General features: G+C 42.4%; 1 protein-coding gene across 1 annotated transcript; it reads right to left on the reverse strand.

Annotated features, from left to right (window-relative positions):
- Nucleotides 1-9,392: 9,392 nt before the first annotated feature.
- On the reverse strand, nt 9,393-13,438 carry LOC139472543 (neuronal acetylcholine receptor subunit beta-3-like). Its single transcript, XM_071255015.1, has 4 exons — nt 13,320-13,438; nt 12,368-12,547; nt 10,740-11,080; nt 9,393-9,793 (listed from the first exon to the last, which is right to left on the reverse strand). Exons 1-4 carry the CDS (start codon nt 13,436-13,438, stop codon nt 9,393-9,395), a joined length of 1,041 nt encoding a protein of 346 aa, XP_071111116.1.
- Between the last annotated feature and the right edge of the window lie 11,806 nt (nt 13,439-25,244).

Genomic DNA, 25,244 nt, shown 5'->3' on the forward strand with positions numbered 1-25,244 from the left:
GAACGTTGTCTAGTGGTTGAACCTCCGCACACACACACACACACACACACACACGCACGCACGAACGCACGCACGCACGCACGCACGCACGCACGCACGCACGTCGCTATGTAAGTGCAATAATTTTGGACGCGACGTTAAACCACATTTCACCTAACCTCACCCCTCCACAGAATATTGAATGGCCAGTCTTACTTGGGCCACGTGGGGTCAACTGTCTCCACCACGTCCTGGTCGGTGTCGTATCTCGGGGGGGTGGGGGGGGTGTCATAGGGCTGCACCCTGGGGGACGCTAGGACAGAGGTGTAGTAGTTCAACCCCAGGATGTCTGCAGTTCCTGCAACCAACACACACAGACATCAACGTCCTCAGCAGAACCAGCACCTACATAGTCACATGGATGATCACTTTACACGTTACCACTGTAATAAGTGGCTCGACCATACTTTCTTGTAAATGTCGCTGCTCCCGTAAAGATCAGAATTGGTCCTCAGCAACCCATGCTTTGTATCCCTTTTACGAAGATCAATGCCCGTGATGCCAATCACCTGTTTGTCTGGTCCACATTATTTTACTTACAGACCGCCGTCATATAGCTGGAATATTGCTAAGTGTGGCGTCAAACGACAAACAAACTAACAGAAAGGTGTTTACAAAGTTAAACATCACATTAGTTTATCCGTCAAAAACACAACAGTAGCATGTGCGCTGAAGACAAATCACACATATTTGTCACCGACATTTCAGATGGTGATGGGTTGATCATAGGTTTCGTCCTCATGAATTTATGACCAAACATGATTCTAAAGTAATCCAAATAATAGATTCAACAAAGGTTGACAAGTAAGCGTCTATAATCCTCCTATATCTTTGTCTGGTTTGAGGTAATGTGAGGGAATAGCTGACTGACACATCTCTGTCCATTCAACGACCCCCACCTTTGTTTCGCAGTTTCTCAGCGTCCGTGAAAGACGGCAGCCTTGACCTTGTGAATCCCCCCTGCAAACTCTTCTTGTCGACCTGCGACCTCATGATGGGCGGATAGTCCCCGCGTCACCTGAACAGTATTCCAGTCGTGTAGCGTCACCTGAACAGTATTCAAGTCGTGTAGCGTCATCTGAACAGTTTTCCAGTCGTGTAGCGTCATCTGAACTGTATTCCAGTCGTGTAGCGTCATCTGAACAGTATTCCAGTCGTGTAGAGTCACCTGAACAGTATTCCAGTCGTGTAGCGTCATCTGAACTGTATTCCAGTCGTGTAGCGTCATCTGAACAGTATTCCAGTCGTGTAGCGTCATCTGAACAGTATTCCAGTCGTGTAGCGTCATCTGAACTGTATTCCAGTCGTGTAGCGTCATCTGAACAGTATTCCAGTCGTGTAGCGTCATCTGAACAGTATGCCACTGGGTTAGCGTCACTTGAACAGTATTCCAGTCGTGTAGAGTCACCTGAACTGTATTCCAGTCGTGTGGCGTCATCTGAACAGTATTCCAGTCGTGTAGCGTCACCTGGACAGTTTTCCAGTCGTGTAGCGTCATCTGAACAGTATGCCACTGGGTTAGCGTCACTTGAACAGTATTCCAGTCGTGTAGAGTCACCTGAACTGTATTCCAGTCGTGTCGTGGCATGTTAGATTAATGAGGGAGGAAAGTTAAAAACAATGCAGGTCTCAAACGTTTACCATGAGCACGGGTATAGTGATCACAAAACTGGAAACATAATCGGGCCGAACCAAGATTCAAACCCACAATCATAAGTTTCTGGTGGGTCGTAGAAGGCATGAAGTAGCCATGACACGTTGTGTCTGTGTTATAAAGACGTTGTTAGCATGTCCGCATGTCCTGATTACATAAACACTCTCAACAACTACTTGCAGATACGTCATGCACACGCACACGCACACGCACACGCACACGCACATGTGCTTTCAGTTTTACTGTTACGCATTATGATGACTATTCACAATGCAGCGTTGATGCGAGTGAACGGGTATGGTTTTACGCCGCTTTTATCAATATTGCAGCAATATCACGGCGGGGGATGCCAGAAATGGGCTTCACACATTGTACCCATGTCGGGAAGAGAACACGGGTCTTCGGCGTGACGAGCGAACGCAGTAACCACAAGGCTACCCGACCGCCCAATACTGTTGATGTGTTTCTATTTGCCGCTATAATCGCGGATGGGTACTTGCCCATGCCCTACCGTTCTGTGTGGGTCTGAAGGACTTATCGTAGAGGTGGAAGGCATTCACGTGGGCCTTGATGAGGTTATGGCCGGCGATGTAGGTGTAGGTACCGGGTCCCCATCGCCCTTGGGCCTTCTCTGCGATCCCATAGCCTTGCCAGGCGACCACCCAGGGTTCGTTCAGAGTGATCCAGAACTTCACCTGACAACCCCATGTACATGTTGATATAGTCCTGTTGAAAGCCTGGATAGTCAATAGAAGAATGGGCTTCACACATTGTAGACATGTGTACATGTGTAGAATAGAACCAGGGCCTCGGAGCAAGCGCTTTGACCATTAAGCTAACCAACCACCCTTCAACTAACGGACTGGGAAGTTAAGGACAGAGCATTTGACGAAACGAAAATAAATAGAATTATCTAGTATGTTTAGTTGTTTAGTATCAGCTAATTCTAACTGTTTTCGTTTCGAGTTTAAAAGAAATCTGCAGACAGTGATGGTGATGTATTTGATACGGGTGTCATAGTTTTGTTCTGGGCCTCAACTTTGCAGCGATTGCTTTCTGCAAGCTGCCGTTCAGATAACATTTGTAATTTTTTGTTTAATACAATTGTCAAGTGTACACTTTCTTTTGCCTAGCAGTATTCATCAGAAACCTGGGGCCCCATGATCGTGTGGGAGTGACATATTTTGTCCCAAATCATTCCTTTTTTTCCCAGTAAATGTAAATAATGGAAATTTACTATCCCAGTAATAGACATATATTATCACCACACAAATCTTTAAGAACATGGTATTCTAAAAAATAAATTTTGAAAAATTATGATTTTATTCTTTTCAAAATACTGGTGTATTTTTACATGTTGTGCAGACGCAGAATCTAGAGCACTGTAACCCACTTAGTCATCACTTAGTCATCATTTGGTCATCACTTATATAACTAGTCATCCCCTCAATCCCCCTGAGAGGGATGATCCTATGGTCGATAAGAAAAGATGCTAACTAGCTATTCCATGAATCATTGCATCACACGTTCTTGCCAGTACCATCATACAAGATTTGGGACCAGGTATAGCAAAGAAACAGTAGAGTCTTCCTGCCATTGGCCGATACATGTATACTGCTTTGACATACACAAACACACTGACGATGATTTGGGACCAATGACACCACCGTTACAGTGAGATAACATATCTCTGCTGGGTGTATATTGAAATCTATGGAAATACCTAAACAAATTAGTGCATCAAGATTCAGACAAAAACTGTCCTTGAGACTGTGTGACAAGAGGGAGGACTTACCAACTTCCCCTTTATGTCGAACAGTGTTCTCGCAAATCCAGCCTTTGGTCTCCACATTTTCACAACATTTGAGGTATAATCCAGCTTGCTCTTTCTACGGAGATGTCAAAGAGCGTCATACAGCTCTTGTTCCAAAGTTGTTTGATTTAAAGTTACAACAAGGCGTCAGTAAAGATTTCAAAAGTTTTATGGTAGACATGTGTAGGACATTTCCAAATGCAACACAGAGGTAGGAGATAAGCTGGATCCGTCTTTTTCTTTAAATCGCAATACCAGGGCTGGTGAAACAGTTCTGGGACTGACTTACTTCCAACTATGGGCTCATAACAAAGTTAACTAGTCAATGAGCAGTCATCAAGTTTTTGACTTTAGATAAAAGTACTCCCCAAGACATTCATGACGGCATGTCACAAGTGTATGGGTATAAGCACCCCATCCGTGCCACTGTTAAACGTTGGGCAGCTGTGTTTAAGGCTAGGAGAACAAGCCTTTTTGATGACCCAAAGTCTGGACGTCCCTCAACTTCCATCAATGAAGATTCGATCAGGGAAATAGATAAACGTTTACTGTCAGATAGACATATTACCATTACTATGCTTGAGGAAGACACAGGTCTAAGCCATGGATCCATTCAAGAACATTTAAAAATGATTAAGATATTTGCTCGCTGGATGCCGAAGTTTCTAAATTCTGATATTAAGGCAAAAAGAAATGAAATTGCCAGAGAATACTTAGAGCTAATTGAGGGGGATTTCGTCAAATTCAAAAAGAGATTAGTAACGGGTGATGAAACATAGGTCTACCACTATGATCCCGAGTCAAAACGTCACCATTCCACTTATCCGGCACCAAAGTATTTCAAGTCTTCAAGATCAGTGACGAAAGTTATGGCCACTGTATTCTTGGATGCAAAGGGCGTGATCCTTCTTGATTACTTATAAAGTAAAAAAAGACGATTACCGGTGCCTACTATGATGATTTGCTTTATCGCCTGAGAGATTCTATCAAAGAAATGCGGCGACGAATGCTGACTGCCGGCGTTCTACTATTTCATGACAATGCCTCTTCTCGGCATGCAAAGGCTGCTGTGCGACAATGCTAGTTCGAAGAGCTTCCTCACCTTCCATACTCGTCAGACCGGGCACCAAGTGATTTCGACCAACACGTCCTGATTGGAGTTAAAAAGCTTCAACATCGAAATAAGAAGTGTATTGAAAAGCGGGGAGATTATGTTGAAAAATAAAAAAATAAAAAAACATTTTCTCAATTGTGCGTATGGTCTGGTAATTTGCCTTATTCTTGATGTCATTCTTTTTAATGTTAGTGTAATAATGAAATCACAAAGACTATTTCACTACACTGAAACATTTACTTTTCAGAATGGTTGACTGACTGATTGACTGACATGACCTGCACGATTTAGATACGTTAACCTATCAGCCATTCAATCACAAAATCCATGCAGTTCAGCAATTTCCAAGATAGATGATCAGTGAATGTTAATCAAGTTCCCAATAACTGGAGGTATTTGAGCTTCAAATTGTTCAAGTTTTACATATTTTCATGGATCACTTTTTTATTTTTTGTCACGACGTTTTAGAGGTTCTTGCTGCTCCTTCATCATGTGAAAACTGAGTAAGTGCCTAGAGTTGATGTGTATAACATGAACAATTGGGCCGTCAAGATGTCCTACCATGTCTTCACATCTCATTAACTACATGCGCTTACTCAGTATTCACCCTATGAAGGAGCAAGAAGTCGCTCTGAAACGTCGTACAAAGAATAAAAGAAGTTGTTATCCATTAGAAAGTGTCATGTATTCATGTTCTTCCAACTCCTAAATGCCTCTCACAGACATTTCAAACTTAGTTTACAACGGCTACAACAACATTGTGACAACGCCAAAATATGGGAGGCATGGTTGACGTTACAGCGCCATCTGGTGGCTGTGTCACGGACATGCAATAGTCCGACCCTGTATAGATGAAATAAACACTCAAAATAATGGAATTTCTGTGTAACTGGGGCCGTTCATAAATACCACGGGTCGTTGTATGTAAGGAGGATTTATTGACGACAGTAGTCAGAACTAAAGCCCTGAAACATATGTCAAAATATATACACTCTTCAAAAAAAAGAAACGCACAGGTAGATTGTGGTTCAATGACCCTGACTACACACAAAATCCGGTATGTAATTGGATATATGTTATTTGAAAATGTTGGTGGCCTGATATTCGACAATATCTCACAATATTTTACGTGTCATGGAGGAAAACAGTAAAGCAAAATGCACGTGCAAGTTATGGCATTCGTAACTCGTGGTAGTGGCTATAAAAAGGCAAGCATAAGCCAATAATTTGTCATCTATTTCACAACATTTTTCAAGCTCGAAAGTCCTGGGTTTAATAGCCTCACATCGCATCACAACGGTATTATCACTTTCCGTTTCATATATTCCTACTTTTGTTAAAACTATTGGAATACACATCGGGCTTGCAAATCGCTGTTTATTAATTAATCCTTATTTGTATTACAGAATGTAGCTACCTTAATGCCACAAGTATAATCATCTTCCGTTTATCAGTCCGTATTTGGGATTTTTTAACTATATAAATATGTGTATGCATTTCGGCCACTGTTCGTTTATTAGTCCATATTTCGGTATTAACCAGGTAAACATAAGTCGTGCGCATGCGCAATCTTTCCCTTGTGTTCTCTGCTGTTAGCCATTAATCGTACCTTGTGTATTTTTAAGTGCAATCGATGTCCCACGTTCACCCACACCACCACCTTTATTTGCAGGTCATCGATCGCTCCCGGGCTCATTTGATGTATGTATGTATGTATGTATGTATGTATGTATGTATGCATGCATGTATTTTATGTATGTATGTATGTATGTATGTATGTATGTATGTATGTATGTATGTATGTGTGTATGTATTTTATGTATGTATGTATGTATGTATGTATGTATGTATGTATGTATGTATGTATGTATGTATGTATGTATGTATGCATGTATGTATGTATGTATTTTATGTATGTATGTATGTATGTATGTATGTATGTATGTATGTATGTATGTATGTATGTATGTATGTATGTATGTATGTATGTATGTATGTATGTATGTTTTACCTCATGCTTTGCAGGTGTTTTGTTTAGTACCACCATGCCATGTACATTATGGTATTCTCCTGTAGCCGGCGGCATCATAACCGTTTGTCAGCTACACTGTTATCTATAGTTAGTGTATACCCGTCGAGGTATTGTTTGTCAGTTACACTGTTATCTGTATTTAGTTTATACCCGTTGAGGTATTGTTTGTCAGCTACACTGTTATCTGTGGTTAGTTTATACCCTTCGAGGTATTGTTTGTCAGCTACACTGTTATCTGTAGTTAATTTATACCCTTCGAGGTATTGTTTGTCAGCTACACTGTTATCTGTAGTTAGTTTATACCCGTCGAGGTATTGTTTGTCAGCTACACTGTTATCTGTGGTTAGTTTATACCCTTCGAGGTATTGTTTGTCAGCTACACTGTTATCTGTAGTTAATTTATACCCGTCGGGGTTTCGTTTGTCAGTTACACTGTTATTTGTAGCTTGTCTTGCGTCAGACTACAGCCGACTGAAGGCGTAACTCAATTATCGTCACGTAGCACACCCATAGTTAGCTTACCCATCAGGGTAATTTAGTACTGTTTTATTTCGTCAATAAACAGTGTGCTACAGGCTCAACGAGAATCCCCAATTAAGCCAAATCAATAAACATTAAATGTAACATTTGCCTCATGTTGTCTTGTCCGAATCCGAGGAGGTAAACTAGGAATTGGGGAAACTGGAGACGAGTGTGGTTTAGCGATGAATAACAATTTCGCAATTTCATTCACAGGCGAGATGGGAGACAACGTATTTAGCGTCGTCGAAATGAGCGTTTTGGCCAACACTGTGTACGTGAATTCGACAATTTCGGTGGCGGTAGTGTCATGGTTTTGGGGGCCACCATATCCTACACAAGAAAATCTGACTTGGTTGTGGTTCAGGGAAATTTGACAGCAATCGCTACATGAATCAAATTCTTCAAACTCACCTTCTTCCAATCATTGACCGCCAGAGGGGGCTGTTTCAACAGGACAACTTTCCACCGCACACAGCTCGTGTCACGGTATACTACCTTTACAATGCCAACATCAACCCTTGCCCTGGCCATCGAGATCTCCAGATCTCAACCCAATCGAACACCTCTGGGATGAACTCGATCGACGTGTACGTCGACGTCAGAACACGCCGCAGGCACTCCCACAACTGGCCAACGCGTTACAAGCAGAATGGCGCAGAATTCCGCAGGACAGAATTCGTACACTTATCTAGTCTGTGCCGAGGAGATGCCGAGCCGTGATTGCTGCCCGGGGCGATCACACGAGTCACTGAATTCAGCGCCCCCTTGTGGCCTTATGAACTGTTTTTAATGCCTTTGTACAACGACAACATGTGACCATCGAACTCCAAAATTTCATTTTTGTTTCTTTGATATTAAATTACATATATCAACTTTATTAGGTGCAATAAATTTGCTAAAAACCTACTTTGCGTTTCTTTTTTTGAAGAATATATACACGTACTATCATCGATTTTTAAGCATATTCTCCATTTTAAAAATAAAATGAAGCGCATTATGTATATTTTTCATAATGGATAATCGAGGGTGATATTTCTGCAAAACATCTTGTATGTTCAGAGTATTAAATAAAATCAAATTAATGAAATTAACTGTTTCGGAAGAAAATATCTTGACAATAATTTGTCTGCACTGGCTTAGGATCCAATGTAAGGTTAACGGCTGCAAACTGTACAGCTATTGTGACTTATCTGATCAGGAAATGGGTTAACAAGTGGGCAACTTGCCTTTGAGTTGCATGTAAACTACCTGTAGTTCCCGGATCTTTCAGAGCAACGTCAAAATAGATGCTGTTCAGCGAACCTGAGCCGGATGTGACGTCAGATACAAGGAGGGTTATAATGACTCCGAGCTTGCGCATGTTGACGACGTGGTGAGAGAGCCGGCAACCTGCTTCACGTGCCAAGTTCAGGAACCACGGGTAGGAGTGTCAGCAAGGAACTCTGGTTAAGAAAGTGGTTGTTGCATTGTTTTCACTGTTTTCAAAGAGGTTCATGTCAACATGCATTCTCCTACCCAGAGTTCCATGCGACAGCATAGTACCTCAGCCACAGGCCAGCGCCATGTGACGATTCGTCACATCTTACACAATCCATTCAAGATATTCCATATATTTTTCATCTGTTTCATTTTTGACAAGTCTACATATCTAGATAACCATATATCATAGACTGGTTAACTTTCATTGAGAAAATATCCTAACCCGTGAACAACCGTTTCCATTTGCGTAGTTACCCTATGTTTACATTGGTTGTACGGCTCCACGTGCTGTCATCGAAGCCCTACGGAGAGCTAGCGATACGGTCACTTTGATATGTAAATAAGCATTGTCATGCAACTCACTGTCGCAGTTGTAGTAGCATATCTATATATTAATGCAAAACAATATGTAAAGCGCCCCCAAATACTTGCATATGTCCGTTCTGTTCTGATTTCTGAAAAAGCGCGTTTGTTTTCAAACACGAAAAAAGTCCGGTCACGTGATATGCAAACTAGCCTGTGGCAGTGGTGTTATGCGGAGTGGAGTGCGGGCAACATGATGACATATGAAAGCATTGTCGCAAATAATTGAAGATGAAGTCGTGCACTCTTCATGACGCCACTCGCTATTTAATAAAAACGTCATTCCAACAATACAATAAGTGAGTTGTGTCAAGCTGAGGAAACTTCACAGAAGGAATTCACAGGGGCCGGTAATCCGTTATGTCTCGTGGGTTATTCAGAGCAGAATCAGTACGGCCAGAAAGGAAACATTGAGGCAGAACATGGTCAGGGTGAAGATCCGTCTGAAGATGACGTCTACTCTCAAAGCCAGCATCTTCCACGACATCTGCTCCACCTTCCTCGACACCTGCTCCACCTTCTGCTCGAGCGACTGCTGACAGCTGACATCCCGGTTGCTGTTACCGATGGCGGAGTCGTATTCCTCCTTGACCTCTGAACTGTCATTTTGTTGGTGTTTGGCCACGTGGTCGGTGCGACATGGACCCAAGTGTAGAATAACTGCCATCAGCCATCTTTGCTTTGGGGTACTTTCGTCTTGGCGGTAAAGGGATGCCACGGTCGTTGCCAAGGTTACGTTCAGTGTGCACATAGTGAACATGACGACCAAGTACAAGGCTACAAAAAGAACAGAATGGATTTAACATTCCATTGATGATGATGCATGTATTTTTTGTGAGTATTGATTCACTAGCTTCCAGGATTGTTGATCTGTTGCACACAATGTCATCGGGGACACGTCAACACCAGTTCTGTGAAACAAGGGGACTGACTGAGAGTCAATACTCACGATGTGTAAGGAAATATACGAATTTCTTTGTTAGGGAACGAAACCCCACACTGAGCGATGTGGTACGAACGTATATTAATCTTTTTATTTCTAATTTTAATTATAAGATAATGTGACACGTCCTAAAAGTGATTCCACCCATCTTAATGTCCGTAGGATTTTATTTAACTCTGGGTTTTATTTAAAATCAATATTTGAAACTGGTGTTACATGGCAGCGTAATATATTGTTAAACAATGACTGTAACTGTATTACATCGTTTCTGTTCAGATTCATTGTATTGGACACTGATTAGTCGTCAGGAATGTAGTACGATTTAATGTAAGCAGTGGTGAAGAATTTATTATATTTAGATGGTCGAATTATCAGTAAACGTCCGGAATAGCATGGATGGATGTCAAGCATTACAGAAACATGTGGAATATTCTGTGATGTTCAAGTAACACTGGACTGATCTGGCACTGTGTGGAAAGTCCTGGAAGCTGCTTAGGCAATATAGGTGGAGCGGGCGCGTGCCTGTCTCATCTCACATTTCATGTGACACTACATCAAGATGTTTCGCGTGATCACATTTCATCCTGGTGTTCATCCCGGAAGCCTGACCACTGTTGATGCGGGGTGACTATTATTCTTGTCATTATCATTTCCACTGCTCTGGCATATCAAACTGTCATTGAATATTGTACTACCACTCGTACCGACACGTAACACCTGTTCTGTAAAAACACTCACTCACACACACACACCCAACCACCCGCCCACCCCCTCACTCACCCATGACGGACACCTCCTTGGATGTTTCCGGAATGTCATCAGACACGACGGACAACAGGAGAACATAGGACAGCAGGATGGACAGCGCGTAGCTGATCTTCTCGCCGGTGTCGGGAGGGACGTAGAAGACGAGGGTGCTGGCGAAACTCAGCAACATGACGGGGATGAGGGTGCTGACGATGTGGAACAAGGGCTTCCTGGTCAGATGAAGTGTGAATACTGCCTGGTAGGTGTTGTCGGTCTTGGGCCTTCGTTCCGCGTGATGATCGGTAATCCACCATTCACTGCTCTCCAGAAAGTCACCGATGTCGATCGTGTCGCTTGTCAGATGTAACAACAGTCTGGGGATAAACAAGGGATTGAATCAGCGAAAGATGTGGAACCTAGCGTCAATTTTAAAACGCAAGTCCTGTAAGTCCGGTTACCTCGTGGACAGCTTTTCAGCAGAATCCATTACACCTACTTTACCATCTAAGATGTCAAGGTAATAGGAATCAGATCATTTGTATCAATTTTACATTATGTTCATTTTTATGTAAGAAACATCGTAATCGTGTGAACGTGATAGGTCTTCTTAACTGAATTACCTTTAAACTTTTATACCAATCAGTTAAGCCGTATTCTGGACTGGAGGTGTGTTGCCTGTATCACATTCAGTGATTGTATACGTACTTCATACGTGGCCATAAGTAAGTTCCTAAGACATCACGGCTGTTCGTCAGTGGCGGAAAGCTGGAATAACTTTTACAAGCAAAATATCAAAAAGTATTTGATGGAATTACTTGAGATTTTCAGTATTTAATGAAATGTCTTCGTCCTCGCAACACATTTCGGATTCGTCTCGGAATACTCGGGAAGAGGCGATGTTTATAATGAGATACTAACTGGGTCCACTCGTCACTTACTTCCCTTATCAGATCATCCTTGGTGTTTATCTCCCCCATATGTATCGCCACTTTATATTCCACTTCATTCCAAACATTTATTTTCAGATTTCCACTGGTTAGCCCGTATTGAAACATGGCAAGGACCCAGGCGTCATGATGGAAATGTCGGGCATTGACAAGTATCTGAGGCCTATCATTGTCAGTCTTGAATAATCGTCATTTGACAGATTGATAATTATTTTCTTTTGGTCAGGTATAATTTTCCCTGCTACGCGGTGAGATCGCGGAAGAAGACAAGACAATTGTAAACAAAGGGGGTGAAGGTATACAAGACGGAGAGGCAGACAACACACGTGTTTGAAGGTTCCTGTGAGTTACAGATGGCAACACCTGTCATGAACCGTTAGAGTCAATAAATAGTTTCTGAGATAATAACGTCAACCCTTTGGGAACTTACTTATGGCCAGTGTCATTGTTCAATCATTCAGGGGCGGTGGGTGAGTCTTGTGGTTAATGCGTTCGCTCTTCACGCCAAAGGTCCATGTTCGATTCCCAATTGGGAACAATGCGTAAAGTCCATTGCTGGTGTAACCCTACGTGATAATGGTATATTGCCAAGAACGGCCTAAAACTCCATTCGCTCACTCACGGGTTCGTTCACCGTGACGAGATGACGCACAACGACCAGGCAGTACATATTTAGTTCAGGCCCAAACATGAACACTGAAATTAAATCCTTACCCGTCTTCCCAGGAGACCACAGTAATATCGCAGACTTGGTCGTCAAATGGATACGTCAAGATACTGACGTCACAGTACGTTTGATGGACGACGGGGATTTTCCACGTGACGTTCCCGTCGCTCGTGACGTCCAGGGGCACCGCCAAGTCCTCCGCCCCCATCACACTCATGTGCTCTACTCTGTAGAGACGCGAATTAATGAACTCACGCAAGAAACGGACAACCTGACAGCAAATATCTTGCAAATAGAAGCACAATAATGTTACCGAATAGTCTGATGTTTCTGGATACAGGATAACACTGTAGAAGAACACGAGGAATTCAGAGCTGAAAATGTTCCACAAATGACAATGTATTTACATTATTACTTTTTGGTGTAAGTTAGATGTTGAGGATAAAACACGACTCTGAGGTTCTGGTTGAAAATGTAAAACCGCGCACTCAAAGTTTTACATTTTCAACCAAAACCGAGGAGGAGTGTCTTGAATGCAAAACAAATATCAGATATCAAATTGTAAAGCAATACAGTGTGTCGTGGTATGAACGAAATTCGGTCAAAGCATGCGAGAGAAAGACCACATGCAGCATGTACACAACTGAAGTCATGACATGTAAACTAAAAAGCTCAGATAAGTATTATGTCCTTTTCGGTCCGTGGTACACCACGTGAGTGACCCGTACCCTGAGTTGTATTATCAGCTTGTGCCTCGCGACCAACAAACAGTCGGGGTAAACTTGTCAGTATTTGCATTTGCGATGACAAAATATTTCCGAAAAACAGTTTAATGCTGCTCGCGTGTGTGAGTCCGACCATACGGAAACTGCGTTACAGTTGTTATTCGATGCCGAGAGCCAAAACATGCCATACTCAGAGTCGTCCAATCGCAGCCTACGACATGTCGTTCGCTGCCAGTCTAATCGTTCAGGTAGACAGGTTCCCAGTCCAACTCACGTGTTCTGTACAACAAATGTCGGCGTCCACACCTCCGTGCTTTTCACGCGGGCACTGGAGACGCCCGCATACTGATCCGGTAGCCAGGACACCCTCCCGTCACGCCATTGCTGGGTCATCCAGTAGGAATACAAGTATAGCCAGTAAGAATACAAGTATAGCCAGTAAGAATACAAGTATAGCCAGCAAGAATACAAGTATAGCCAGTAAGAATACAAGTATAGCTAGTAGGAATACAAGTATAGTCAGCGAAATGTACCTGACACCTGATACATGTGTGTTTTACAAAATCACATCAAAGTAAAAAAAATCATTACAGATTACGATATTTTAAATTTGAGGAGTTCACAGACCTGTGAATCGGAATTGAGCAATAAACTTACCCAATTTGAACATTTATGGCTTTTAAGTTGAAAAAGTGTGTTTACACGTAGAAAGGGCACGAAGAGGTTCTATTATTTATAGAACTGTGTCTGTAGCGGACACCAAAGAGGGGACTTACGATTGTAAACCAGCCTGACGTCATCAGTGTCTGGGTTCGCATATTCTGTGAAATATAAAACACGTGATCACAGCATCACTGCACGCGGATCATCATCACCTGGGACATCACTGATTTGCATTGATCCATTCATAGCATTTCATCACTTTTCTGCCTTTAATGCCAAGTTGAATCATTTCCGCAGATAGCTGAGACTGGTTATTCCGTCGCGTTGACGTTTGTGAGTGAGTGAGTGAGTGAGTGAGTGAGTTAAAATGAAGATAACAGTCCTATACCTGTCACAATGGACAGTAATTATTGGCACGATGTCACATATTGAATTGACCGCTTCAAATACTAAAACATTCAAATTAAAACATTAATATTACATTTCTTTCTATTATACTAATAACACGACAAAACCATTTTCATATTCATAAGAAATATCTACTACAAGCAGTCAATTGTACGATTCTGATGTTTTTGAATCACTGTCAAATAGTGATGACACCATGTGATCGCGAAAAGGTGAGCGTATCCTGCCCCACCGGTGGCACCCGTCACAAACACATGCAAAGGAAAGTCATTTGTTCAATTAAAAAAAAGTCGGGAACAGATGGTACAAGTCAAAACAGGGAATTGCATCAAACATTATATTTGTCGAACATTTGATGCATCAAATTTGGAAATGTCCTCCACATGTCTTCATTAAACCTAAGCAAGCGTCGTATGAAGCTCTTTGAAATCTTGGTAGAAAGAGCATGCTCGATTGCAGCTCAGAGGTTGAGAAATGTAGACACCAAAGGCTGGAGCTGCTGAAATATTGCTCAACATAAAGTAAAAGTTGACTATTCGAAAGTTGAAGTCATCCCTCTTGTCATACAGTCTTGTGGAGAGTGTTTTGTCACTCTGAATCTTTATGCACAGATCTAAGTATGAAACAGATGAGGCGGTCTCCTTTATTTCTAGTTCAGGTGGGTAAATCGATGGAAGGGAATTGGCTCTTGTTTTTTTAACGATATCAGATCATCGATATACCTGAAGCAAATTACCTTGTTTTGACTCAGAGAGACAGTTTGATTCATGTGCGTAAAGACAGATCCACAATAAGGGGGGCGCAATTGGTGCTCATGGGGATGCCTACTTCTTGCCTAAATGTCACCCCCAAATGCTACATAGATGTGATCAATTAACACCTTACTGGGCACCGCGGGGACAACATCTCTGCTTCCTGCGTCATTTAGCAGGATTTACATCACTTCAGCTACTTGTGATTGCTGGCGGCACTAACCACAATATTAGGTGGGTTTGTTGGTTTGTTGTTTAACGCCGCACCCAGCAATATACCAGCTATATGACGGTCTGTAAATAATAGAGTCCGTACCAGACAGTCCAGTGATATAAGCATTGATCCACGCAATTGGGATCGATGACATGTATCAACCAAGTCAGCTAGCCTGACCACCCGATCCCGTTAGTCGCCTCTCAGGACAAGCATAGTCGACTTTTACGGCAAGCATGGGTTGCTGAAGACCTATTCTACTCCGGATCTTACCCCGGATCGTCACGGGTCAAAATTCAAAAGATAACACAAAGCGACAAGATCCTGACTGAACATATCTACTTCGATTTTCATAGGATTGGGATGTTCCAAAGTATTGATCTAGACTACCATTTGTCGGACTTTCATTTTGTGGAAGCCTCGGTGGCTGAGTGGGTTAGATCGCTGACTTTGTGTGCTGGCGATTAGGTGCCTCACTCTAGCAGTATGGTTTCGAATCCTACACGGGAAAAAAAGTACGAGAATCTGTACTTTACAAAGAAAGTGTTATCCCAAATGTAACATTTGTTACGTTCTCATAATGGCTCTGTGTGAGGTAGAAAAACAGTGTTAAAATTTAAATCATGTGGAAACCTTTTGGTATACAAAAGTTTCGTAAAGGTGAATAATACTATCCTGAAGTTTTGGGAAATAGAAGATGAAAGTCATCTACTATTTTGTTGCCCATGTGGAACGTAATTGGTACTTGCAAGAATATAGAGCTAATTTTAATTCTATAGTGGATGCAGCAAAATTATGTACAACTTCAATTTTACACAAAAAAAACTGCTTAAATTGTCAATAAAACTGTACACTGTTCTTTGCATGAGACAGTGAGTTAGTTGGGTTTTAACAGTGTTCCAGTTATATCACGGCGTGGTTCTTTGTAAGAAACTGGGTATTAAGATGCACCTATAAATGTTAGATATACGTAATGTAAGTACGTCAGGATAAGATGTGTGGATGAACAACTTCTATATGACAATTAGGGTCTAACACTGTTATCAAGCAAGTGGTGGTGTAAGAACCTACACCGAAACCTCGTCCTGATTGTAATAAAAAAGTTGTCTATTCATTTATCTGATCCTTACTTAGTACTCCAACTCCTAAATGCCTCTGAGGGATGTTCTATGTAATGTACCATGGGGCAGACGGCTCGGAATTGTGAATATACTGAATATGAAGAAGTCTGCCACGGGCGTGTTGAATTTGGAAGAGTAAGAAAACCTTAAACACAAGTTTGCTGTGTGTAACCACGTGTCAGTGCTTCTTCTTGTTCCTTCGTCAGGGCACAATAAAGAATCTGTTATTCATAAAAAAGTGTCATGTCCTCCCCATATTGCTTTTATCTATTCGTTTGTGTTCACCACATATACGATGCCTAGCCACAGGCACACGTCTAAAGTAGGATATGACCTTGACTAGGAACCCCCAAATTCATTTAAAATAAACATAACAACAAAGTAATATGTAAATGGTTAAGGACAAAAAATCAAATGTATCATTATCAATAAAAACTCTCAAATATTAATTTAAAAAATATTATTTTAAAACATTAAATAATCTTGTGTTCTTAGAGTAATGACACATAGCATGTGTCACCAGTTTGTGGATGTTGTGTAGGCTGAACCTGACGGCCACTCTGGTGACGTTGGACGGCCTGACCAACACGTCGTTATAGTCGCTCAGGAACGCCTTTCGCAGCAGCGACGAGGTCTGGTGGTAGCTGACATCGCAAGTGCTAGACACGACTGTAATGAATGAATGAATGAATGAAGATCATAGAAAAGCAAGTAGATAATTGATTTTCTTATGTGATCTGTCGTTAGGAAGTTACTTTATTTAGATGCAAGTGTGGTGTGTAAACTACCGGTCCCGTATGCCGCGGACGGTGAATCACGTGAAGTATGTTACCGACTTTATCTGTAATGTTCTAAGTTGCGAGGGCACTGTATGGAACTTTCCACTAGCTTGTTAGACTGTATAAGGGCACAAACGCATGTTTACGTATCTCTCACGCATTTTGGTCACATCGGACTCAGCTTCGTGTGAGGATCGCTCATCATCCCTGATTCCCAGCCTAGCCCATCACGGCAGCTTGACCACTGTCACCACTGGGTGAATATGTATTATTATCACTTTTGCTATCACCAGTGTATTTTTGTTTTTCATGATATTATTACTGTCATCATATTATGTATTGATATTGTAAGTGAGTGAGTGAGTTTAACAGTATTCCAGTGATATCAGGGCGTGTCAGCTTAAGTAATGCAGGTCTCAGACGCTTACCACTTTGGTGAAACCAACGAGCACGTGTATGGTGCTGACAAACTTAGAAACATAATCGGGGTGAACCGGGATTGGAACCTACAACTCTGCACAGCGTATCGCGGTGGGCCAACCTTGCCCCCTTACTGAATATTATACTACCAGTTGTGCAGTAACTTGTGTTGATTTGTAAACCCAGTTAATTTAGTAACACATTTATTGGTTGTTTGTTTCACACTAAGTTCCCTTACGTACATATTTCTCGGTTAACATATTATTTCAATTTCGGAATTGACACGTAACAAAAAAAAATGATCGGGCAATAAATATTTACTTTTTATGCAAATTGTGTGAATGGCGAGTGCTACCGGTAGGGCTGAACAGCATCCTTACCCTCTTTCCGAACACCCGGTGTCATCACTTATTTTCATAGGTCCATTGATATAATTTTCACAGCTATTTCGCCCTTTATGCCAATGGCCCAGTCCTACATGGCGCCGCGATTCGCTGTGCAGAGTTGCGTCCCTTGGGCCCTTATTACCCTTAGTTGAATCAATACTAGGGAATACTGAAGTCATATTATTACCCTTAGTTAAATCAGTACTTAAGAATACTGAAGTCATGTTACCCTTAATTGAAATCAGTACTAGGGAATACTGATGTCATATTACCCTTAGTTGAATCAGTGCTAGAGAAAACTGATGTCACATTACCCTCGGATGAATCATTGCTAGGGGATACAGAAGTCAAATTACCTGCGGATTAATCAATGCATGGGAATACTGACGTCATGTTTCCCCGGTTGAATCAATGTAAAGGAATACAGAAGCCTTATCACCCTTAGTTGGATCAGTTGCTAGGGAATACTGAAGTCATATTACCCTAAGTTGAATCATTGTTAGGGAATACTGATGTCATATTACCCTTAGTTGAATCATTGTTAGGGAATACTGAAGTCATATTACCCTTAGTTGAGTCATTGTTAGGGAATATTGAAGTCATATTACCCTAAGTTGAATCAGTGCTAGGGAATACTGAATTCATATTACCCTTAGTTGAATCAATGCTAGTGAATATTGAAGTCATATTACCCTAAGTTGAATCATTGTTAGGGAATACTGAAGTCATATTACCCTTAGTTGAATCAGTGCTAGGGAATACTGAAGTCATATTACCCTTAGTTGAATCATTGTTAGGGAATTCTGAAGTCATATTACCCTTAGTTGAATCAGTGCTAGGGAATACTGAAGTCATATTACCCTTAGTTGAATCATTGTTAGGGAATTCTGAAGTCATATTACCCTTAGTTGGATCAGTGCCAGGGAATACTGAAGTCATATTACCCTCGGATGAATCAGCGCTTGAGAATATTGATGTCATATTACCTTCGGTTGAATCAGTGCCAGAGAATACTGATGTCATATTACCCTTGGTTGGATCAGTATTAGGCAATACTGAAGTCATCGTACCCTTAGTTGAATCAGTGCTAGGGAACACTGAAGTCACATTACCTTATCGAATCAGTGCTAAGTCATATTAACCTTGGTTGGATCAGAGCCGAGAATACTGACATCTTATCATACTAAATAATTACATTTTTATAGATACATTATTTTCAACATCATTGTTGAAGCCAAAAAGAAGAAAATTTATCGCGTCGCCAGAGACTTACAGGTCCAGATCATCCACCAAAATTGATTCCATTGATTGGTAATTTGATAGCAGTGGGAATTATATTCCTCCCGAGTATCTTCGAAGGAAAGCCAATGACTTGCAGAAGTCTTACGAATTCAAATACATTACTAAATATATTGTTCGCTTAAAAATAGCATCATCTGCAAAAACGACAACAAAAACACTTCAACTAATGCCGTTGAAATGGATAATTATATCATAAACACGTAGGGTACTTACACAAATTGATGAAAATCAGTTGGAACATAATTATCTGCACAGTTGCATCTGACTCCTCTGTTCATTAGGACGTTATGCAGATGCACCTCACATGTCAGCGTAGTAAAGCAAGTCTATTGATCTCCAGCACTAGGTCTACCAGGGTCAGAGGCACCGGCTGCCGACACACGTTGCTTGACAGTGATTCCTTCGTGTCGCAATGTATATAACATGAGTGTTGTTTTCAAGTCCTCCTGTTTAAAGGCGTTCATTCCATGGGAATGTAAGTGCTATCAAGTAGTTGGTCACCCTGTTTCTCCACTGATGTAATATTACCCTCGGTCCGACCAGTGCTAGGGAATAGTGAAGTCTCACTACCCTCGGTCCGACCAGTGCTAGGGAATACTGAAGTCTCACTACCCTTGGTCCGACCAGTGCTAGGGAATACTGAAGTCTCACTACTCTCGGTCCGACCAGTGCTAGGGAATACTGAAGTCTCACTACCCTCAGTTCGACCAGTGCTAGGGAATACTGAAGTCTTACTACCCTCGGTCCGATCAGTGCTAGGGAATACTGAAGTCTCACTACCCTCGGTCCGACCAGTGCTAGGAAATACTGAAGTCTCACTACCCTCGGTCCGATCAGTGCTAGGGAATACTGAAGTCTTACTACCCTCGGTCCGATCAGTGCTAGGGAATACTGAAGTCTCACTACCCTCGGTCCGACCAGTGCTAGGGAATACTGAAGTCTTACTACCCTCGGTCCGACCAGTGCTAGGGAATACTGAAGTCTCACTACCCTCGGTCCGACCAGTGCTAGGGAATACTGAAGTCTCACTACCCTCGGTCCGACCAGTGCTAGGGAATACTGAAGTCTCACTACCCTTGGTCCGACCCATGCTAGGGAATACTGAAGTCTCACTACCCTCGGTCCGATCTGTCCTAGGAAATACTGAAGTCTCACTACCCTCGGTCCGACCAGTGCTAGGAAATACTGAAGTCTTACTACCCTCGGTCCGATCAGTGCTAGGGAATACTGATGTCTTACTACCCTTGGTCCGATCAGTGCTAGGGAATACTGAAGTCTTACTACCCTCGGTCCGACCAGTGCTAGGGAATACTGAAGTCTCACTACCCTCGGTCCGACCAGTGCTAGGGAATACTGAAGTCTCACTACCCTCGGTCCGACCAGTGCTAGGGAATACTGAAGTCTCACTACCCTCGGTCCGACCAGTCGTAGGGAATACTGAAGTCTCACTACCCTCGGTCCGACCAGTGCTAGGGAATACTGAAGTCTCACTACCCTTGGTCCGACCAGTGCTAGGGAATACTGAAGTCTCACTACCCTCGGTCCGATCTGTCCTAGGAAATACTGAAGTCTCACTACCCTCGGTCCGACCAGTGCTAGGAAATACTGAAGTCTTACTACCCTCGGTCCGATCAGTGCTAGGGAATACTGATGTCTTACTACCCTTGGTCCGATCAGTGCTAGGGAATACTGAAGTCTTACTACCCTCGGTCCGACCAGTGCTAGGGAATACTGAAGTCTCACTACCCTCGGTCCGACCAGTGCTAGGGAATACTGAAGTCTCACTACCCTCGGTCCGACCAGTCGTAGGGAATACTGAAGTCTCACTACCCTCGGTCCGACCAGTGCTAGGGAATACTGAAGTCTCACTACCCTTGGTCCGACCAGTGCTAGGGAATACTGAAGTCTCACTACCCTCGGTCCGATCTGTCCTAGGAAATACTGAAGTCTCACTAGCCTCGGTCCGACCAGTGCTAGGAAATACTGAAGTCTTACTACCCTCGGTCCGATCAGTGCTAGGGAATACTGATGTCTTACTACCCTTGGTCCGATCAGTGCTAGGGAATACTGAAGTCTTACTACCCTCGGTCCGACCAGTGCTAGGGAATACTGAAGTCTTACTACCCTCGGTCCGACCAGTGCTAGGGAATACTGAAGTCTTACTACCCTCGGTCCGACCAGTGCTAGGGAATACTGAAGTCTTACTACCCTCGGTCCGACCAGTGCTAGGGAATACTGAAGTCTCACTACCCTCGGTCCGACCAGTGCTAGGGAATACTGAAGTCTCACTACCCTCGGTCCGACCAGTCGTAGGGAATACTGAAGTCTCACTACCCTCGGTCCGACCAGTGCTAGGAAATACTGAAGTCTCACTACCCTTGGTCCGACCAGTGCTAGGGAATACTGAAGTCTCACTACCCTCGGTCCGATCTGTCCTAGGAAATACTGAAGTCTCACTACCCTCGGTCCGACCAGTGCTAGGAAATACTGAAGTCTTACTACCCTCGGTCCGACCAGTGCTAGGAAATACTGAAGTCTCACTACCCTCGGTCCGACCAGTGCTAGGGAATACTGAAGTCTCACTACTCTCGGTCCGACCAGTGCTAGGGAATACTGAAGTCTTACTACCCTCGGTCCGATCAGTGCTAGGGAATACTGAAGTCTCACTACCCTCGGTCCGACCAGTGCTAGGGAATACTGAAGTCTTACTACCCTCGGTCTGACCAGTGCTAGGGAATACTGAAGTCTCACTACCCTCGGTCCGACCAGTGCTAGGGAATACTGAAGTCTCACTACCCTCGGTCCGATCAGTGCTAGGGAATACTGAAGTCTTACTACCCTCGGTCCGATCAGTGCTAGGGAATACTGAAGTCTCACTACCCTCGGTCCGCTCAGTGATATGGAATACTGAAGTCTCACTACCCTCGGAGTGGTAGGGCAAGAATCGGCCACAGTTTTATACCCACTACAGTTCGTGACAGTTCGTGCATTTTCGATTTCGCGAGAAATGGGTGCATGATACCCACATATTCTTTGAAATGGTGCGTTTACTCGGGGCTTCCAAAATGCAACCAAAAATATTGATAACACAATCAGGCTACACTACATGCTAAAACTCGTATCAATTTATGGTGTAAAGTTTATCACTCTGAATAGTTATGCATAAACGAAAATATGAAATAGATGAGGCGGTGTAACTGATCAAGTTATATTTCTAACACATTTGGGTTTGTCAGAGGATGGAATTAGCAATTTGACTTTTATTGGACACCAGATAAAATTCACTGACAATTTTTATAAATTGTATAAATTTCACTTGTCTCAAATACTTTCTTTTAATATACTCACACGCAAAAGAAACGCAAGTCGAGTATGCAGTATACGTCTTATTTATTTTCAACAGTAAAGACAAGAAATACTAAAAGGGCAAGATTGACAAAAAAATTGACCGAAGACAGTTTAATGGATTAAAAGGCAGATGACATAATTGTTTTTTTCAAATGTTAAGGGCTTACACAGTTTCGGGTCAATACCCAAAATGTCAGTCAATACCTGGTGTGACCACCATTAGCATTGATCACTGCTACACATCTCCTGTACATTGAGTGGATCAGACGATTTGTGAAGGCCCTAGGGATCCTCCTGCACACATCCAGAGCAGCTGTGCGTAGTTCATCGGCAGTTGTAGGGACTGGGCGCACATTGTGCAGACGCCTTTAAACCTCATCCCACAAGTGTTCGATAGGGTTCAGATCAGGACTGAGGGCTGGCCATGGTAGAACACGGATGTTGTGTTGTTGCAGAGAGGCCATAGTAGCTCTGGCAACATGGGGACGAGCGCTGGAAAATGGGTTGTTGATGTTGTGCAAAAAATGGAACAACGTGGGGTCTGATCACTTGGTCGATATACCGCTGAGCAGTGACGCCGTGTTCCCAACCTTGACCAACATTCAGAAAGCACATGGGTCCAAGTCTCGCATTAACCAATCCCTGCCCATATCATGACGATAGGCCCACCCCATGGATCCCTTTCCACAACTTTTCTGTCAGCGAAACGATTACCTCGACACCGCCAAATTCTGACTCTTCCGTCTGCATGGGAGACACAAAAGCGACTTTCATCAGAGAAAATGACACACCTCCACTTACGATGATGCCAACTGAGATGACCCTGTGCCCACTGAAGTCGTGCTTGTCGATGCAATGGTTGGAGAACGTGACGACGTGCTGGTCGGCGACATCTGAGGTTGTTGGAACGGAGACGTCGAATCACAGTGTCCCGGCTAATGTGTCGATTATGTGTTCCTATGGTCTGTCGAGCACATTCACTTGCAGTAAGGAACGGATGGCGCTGGTGTTGACGGGTAATCTGCCGATCATGTCGAGGTGTGGTGACCCAGTACCAATGTGAAAGTATTCCATTTACCAACGTGCATGTATTCCATGTACCAATGTGAATGTATTCCATGTACCACTGTGAATGTATTCCATTTACCAACGTGCATGTATTCCATGTACCACTGTGAATGTATTTAATCTACCACTGTGAATATATTCCATGTACCAATGTGAATGTATTCCATTTACCAACGTGCATGTATTCCATGTACCACTGTGAATGTATTTAATCTACCACTGTGAATATATTCCATGTACCAATGTGAATGTATTCCAGGTACCACTGTGAATATATTCCATGTACCACTGTGAATGTATTCCATTTACCAATGTGAATGTATTCCAGGTACCACTGTGAATGTATTCCAAGTACCAATGTGAATATATTCCAGGTACCACTGTGAATGTATTCCATGTTCCAATGTGAATGTATTCCAGGTACCAATGTGAATGTAATCCAGGTACCACTGTGAATGTATTCCAGGTACCACTGTGAATGTATTCCATGTACCAATGTGAATTTATTCCAGGTACCACTGTGAATATATTCCATGTACATCTGTGAATGTATTCCAGGTACCAATGTGAATGTATTTCATGTACCAATGTGAATGTATTCCATGTACCACTGTGAATTTATTCCAGGTACCACTGTGAATGTATTTCATGTACCACCGTGAAGGTATTCCATGTACCACTGTGAATGTATTCAATGTACGCCTGTGAATGTATTCCATGTACCACTGTGAATATATTCCATGTACCACTGTGAATGTATTCCAGGTACCACTGTGAATGTATTTCATGTACCTCTGTGAATGTATTCCATGTACCACTGTGAATGTATTCCATGTACGCCTGTGAATGTATTCCATATACCTCTGTGAATGTATTCCATGTACCACTGTGAATGTATTCCATGTACCACTGTGAATGTATTTCATGTACCTCTGTGAATGTATTCCAGGTACCACTGTGAATGTATTCCATGTACCACTGTGAATGTATTCCAGGTACCACTGTGAATGTATTTCATGTACCTCTGTGAATGTATTCCATGTACCACTGTGAATGTATTCCATGTACGCCTGTGAATGTATTCCATATACCTCTGTGAATGTATTCCATGTACCACTGTGAATGTATTCCATGTACGCCTGTGAATGTATTCCATATACATCTGTGAATGTATTCCATGTGCCACTGTGAATGTATTCCATGTGCCACTGTGAATACATTCCATGTACGCCTGTGAATGTATTCCATGTACGCCTGTGAATGTATTCTATGTACCACTGTGAATGTATTCTATGTACCACTGTGAATGTATTCCATGTACCACGGTGAATGTATTCCATTTACAAACATGAATGTATTCCGTTCACAAACATGAATGTATTCCATGTACCACTATGAATGTATTCCATGTACCACTATGAATGTATTCCTTGTACATCTGTGAATGTATTCCATGTACCACTGTAAAAGTTTTCTATGTACCAATGTAAATGTATTCCATGTACCACTGTGAATGTATTCCTTGTACATCTGTGAATGAATTCCATTTACCACTGTGAAAGTTTTCTATGTACCAATGTAAATGTATTCCATGTACCACTGTGAATGTATTCCTGGTAAATCTGTGAATGTATTCCATGTACCACTGTAAAAGTTTTCTATGTACCAATGTAAATGTATTCCATGTACCACTGTGAATGTATTCCTTGTACATCTGTGAATGAATTCCATTTACCAC

The sequence above is a fragment of the Haliotis cracherodii genome, unplaced genomic scaffold, assembly GCF_022045235.1.
Source record: "Haliotis cracherodii isolate W230 unplaced genomic scaffold, xgHalCrac1.p SCAF_24, whole genome shotgun sequence".
NCBI classification, from domain to species: Eukaryota; Metazoa; Mollusca; class Gastropoda; order Lepetellida; family Haliotidae; genus Haliotis; species Haliotis cracherodii.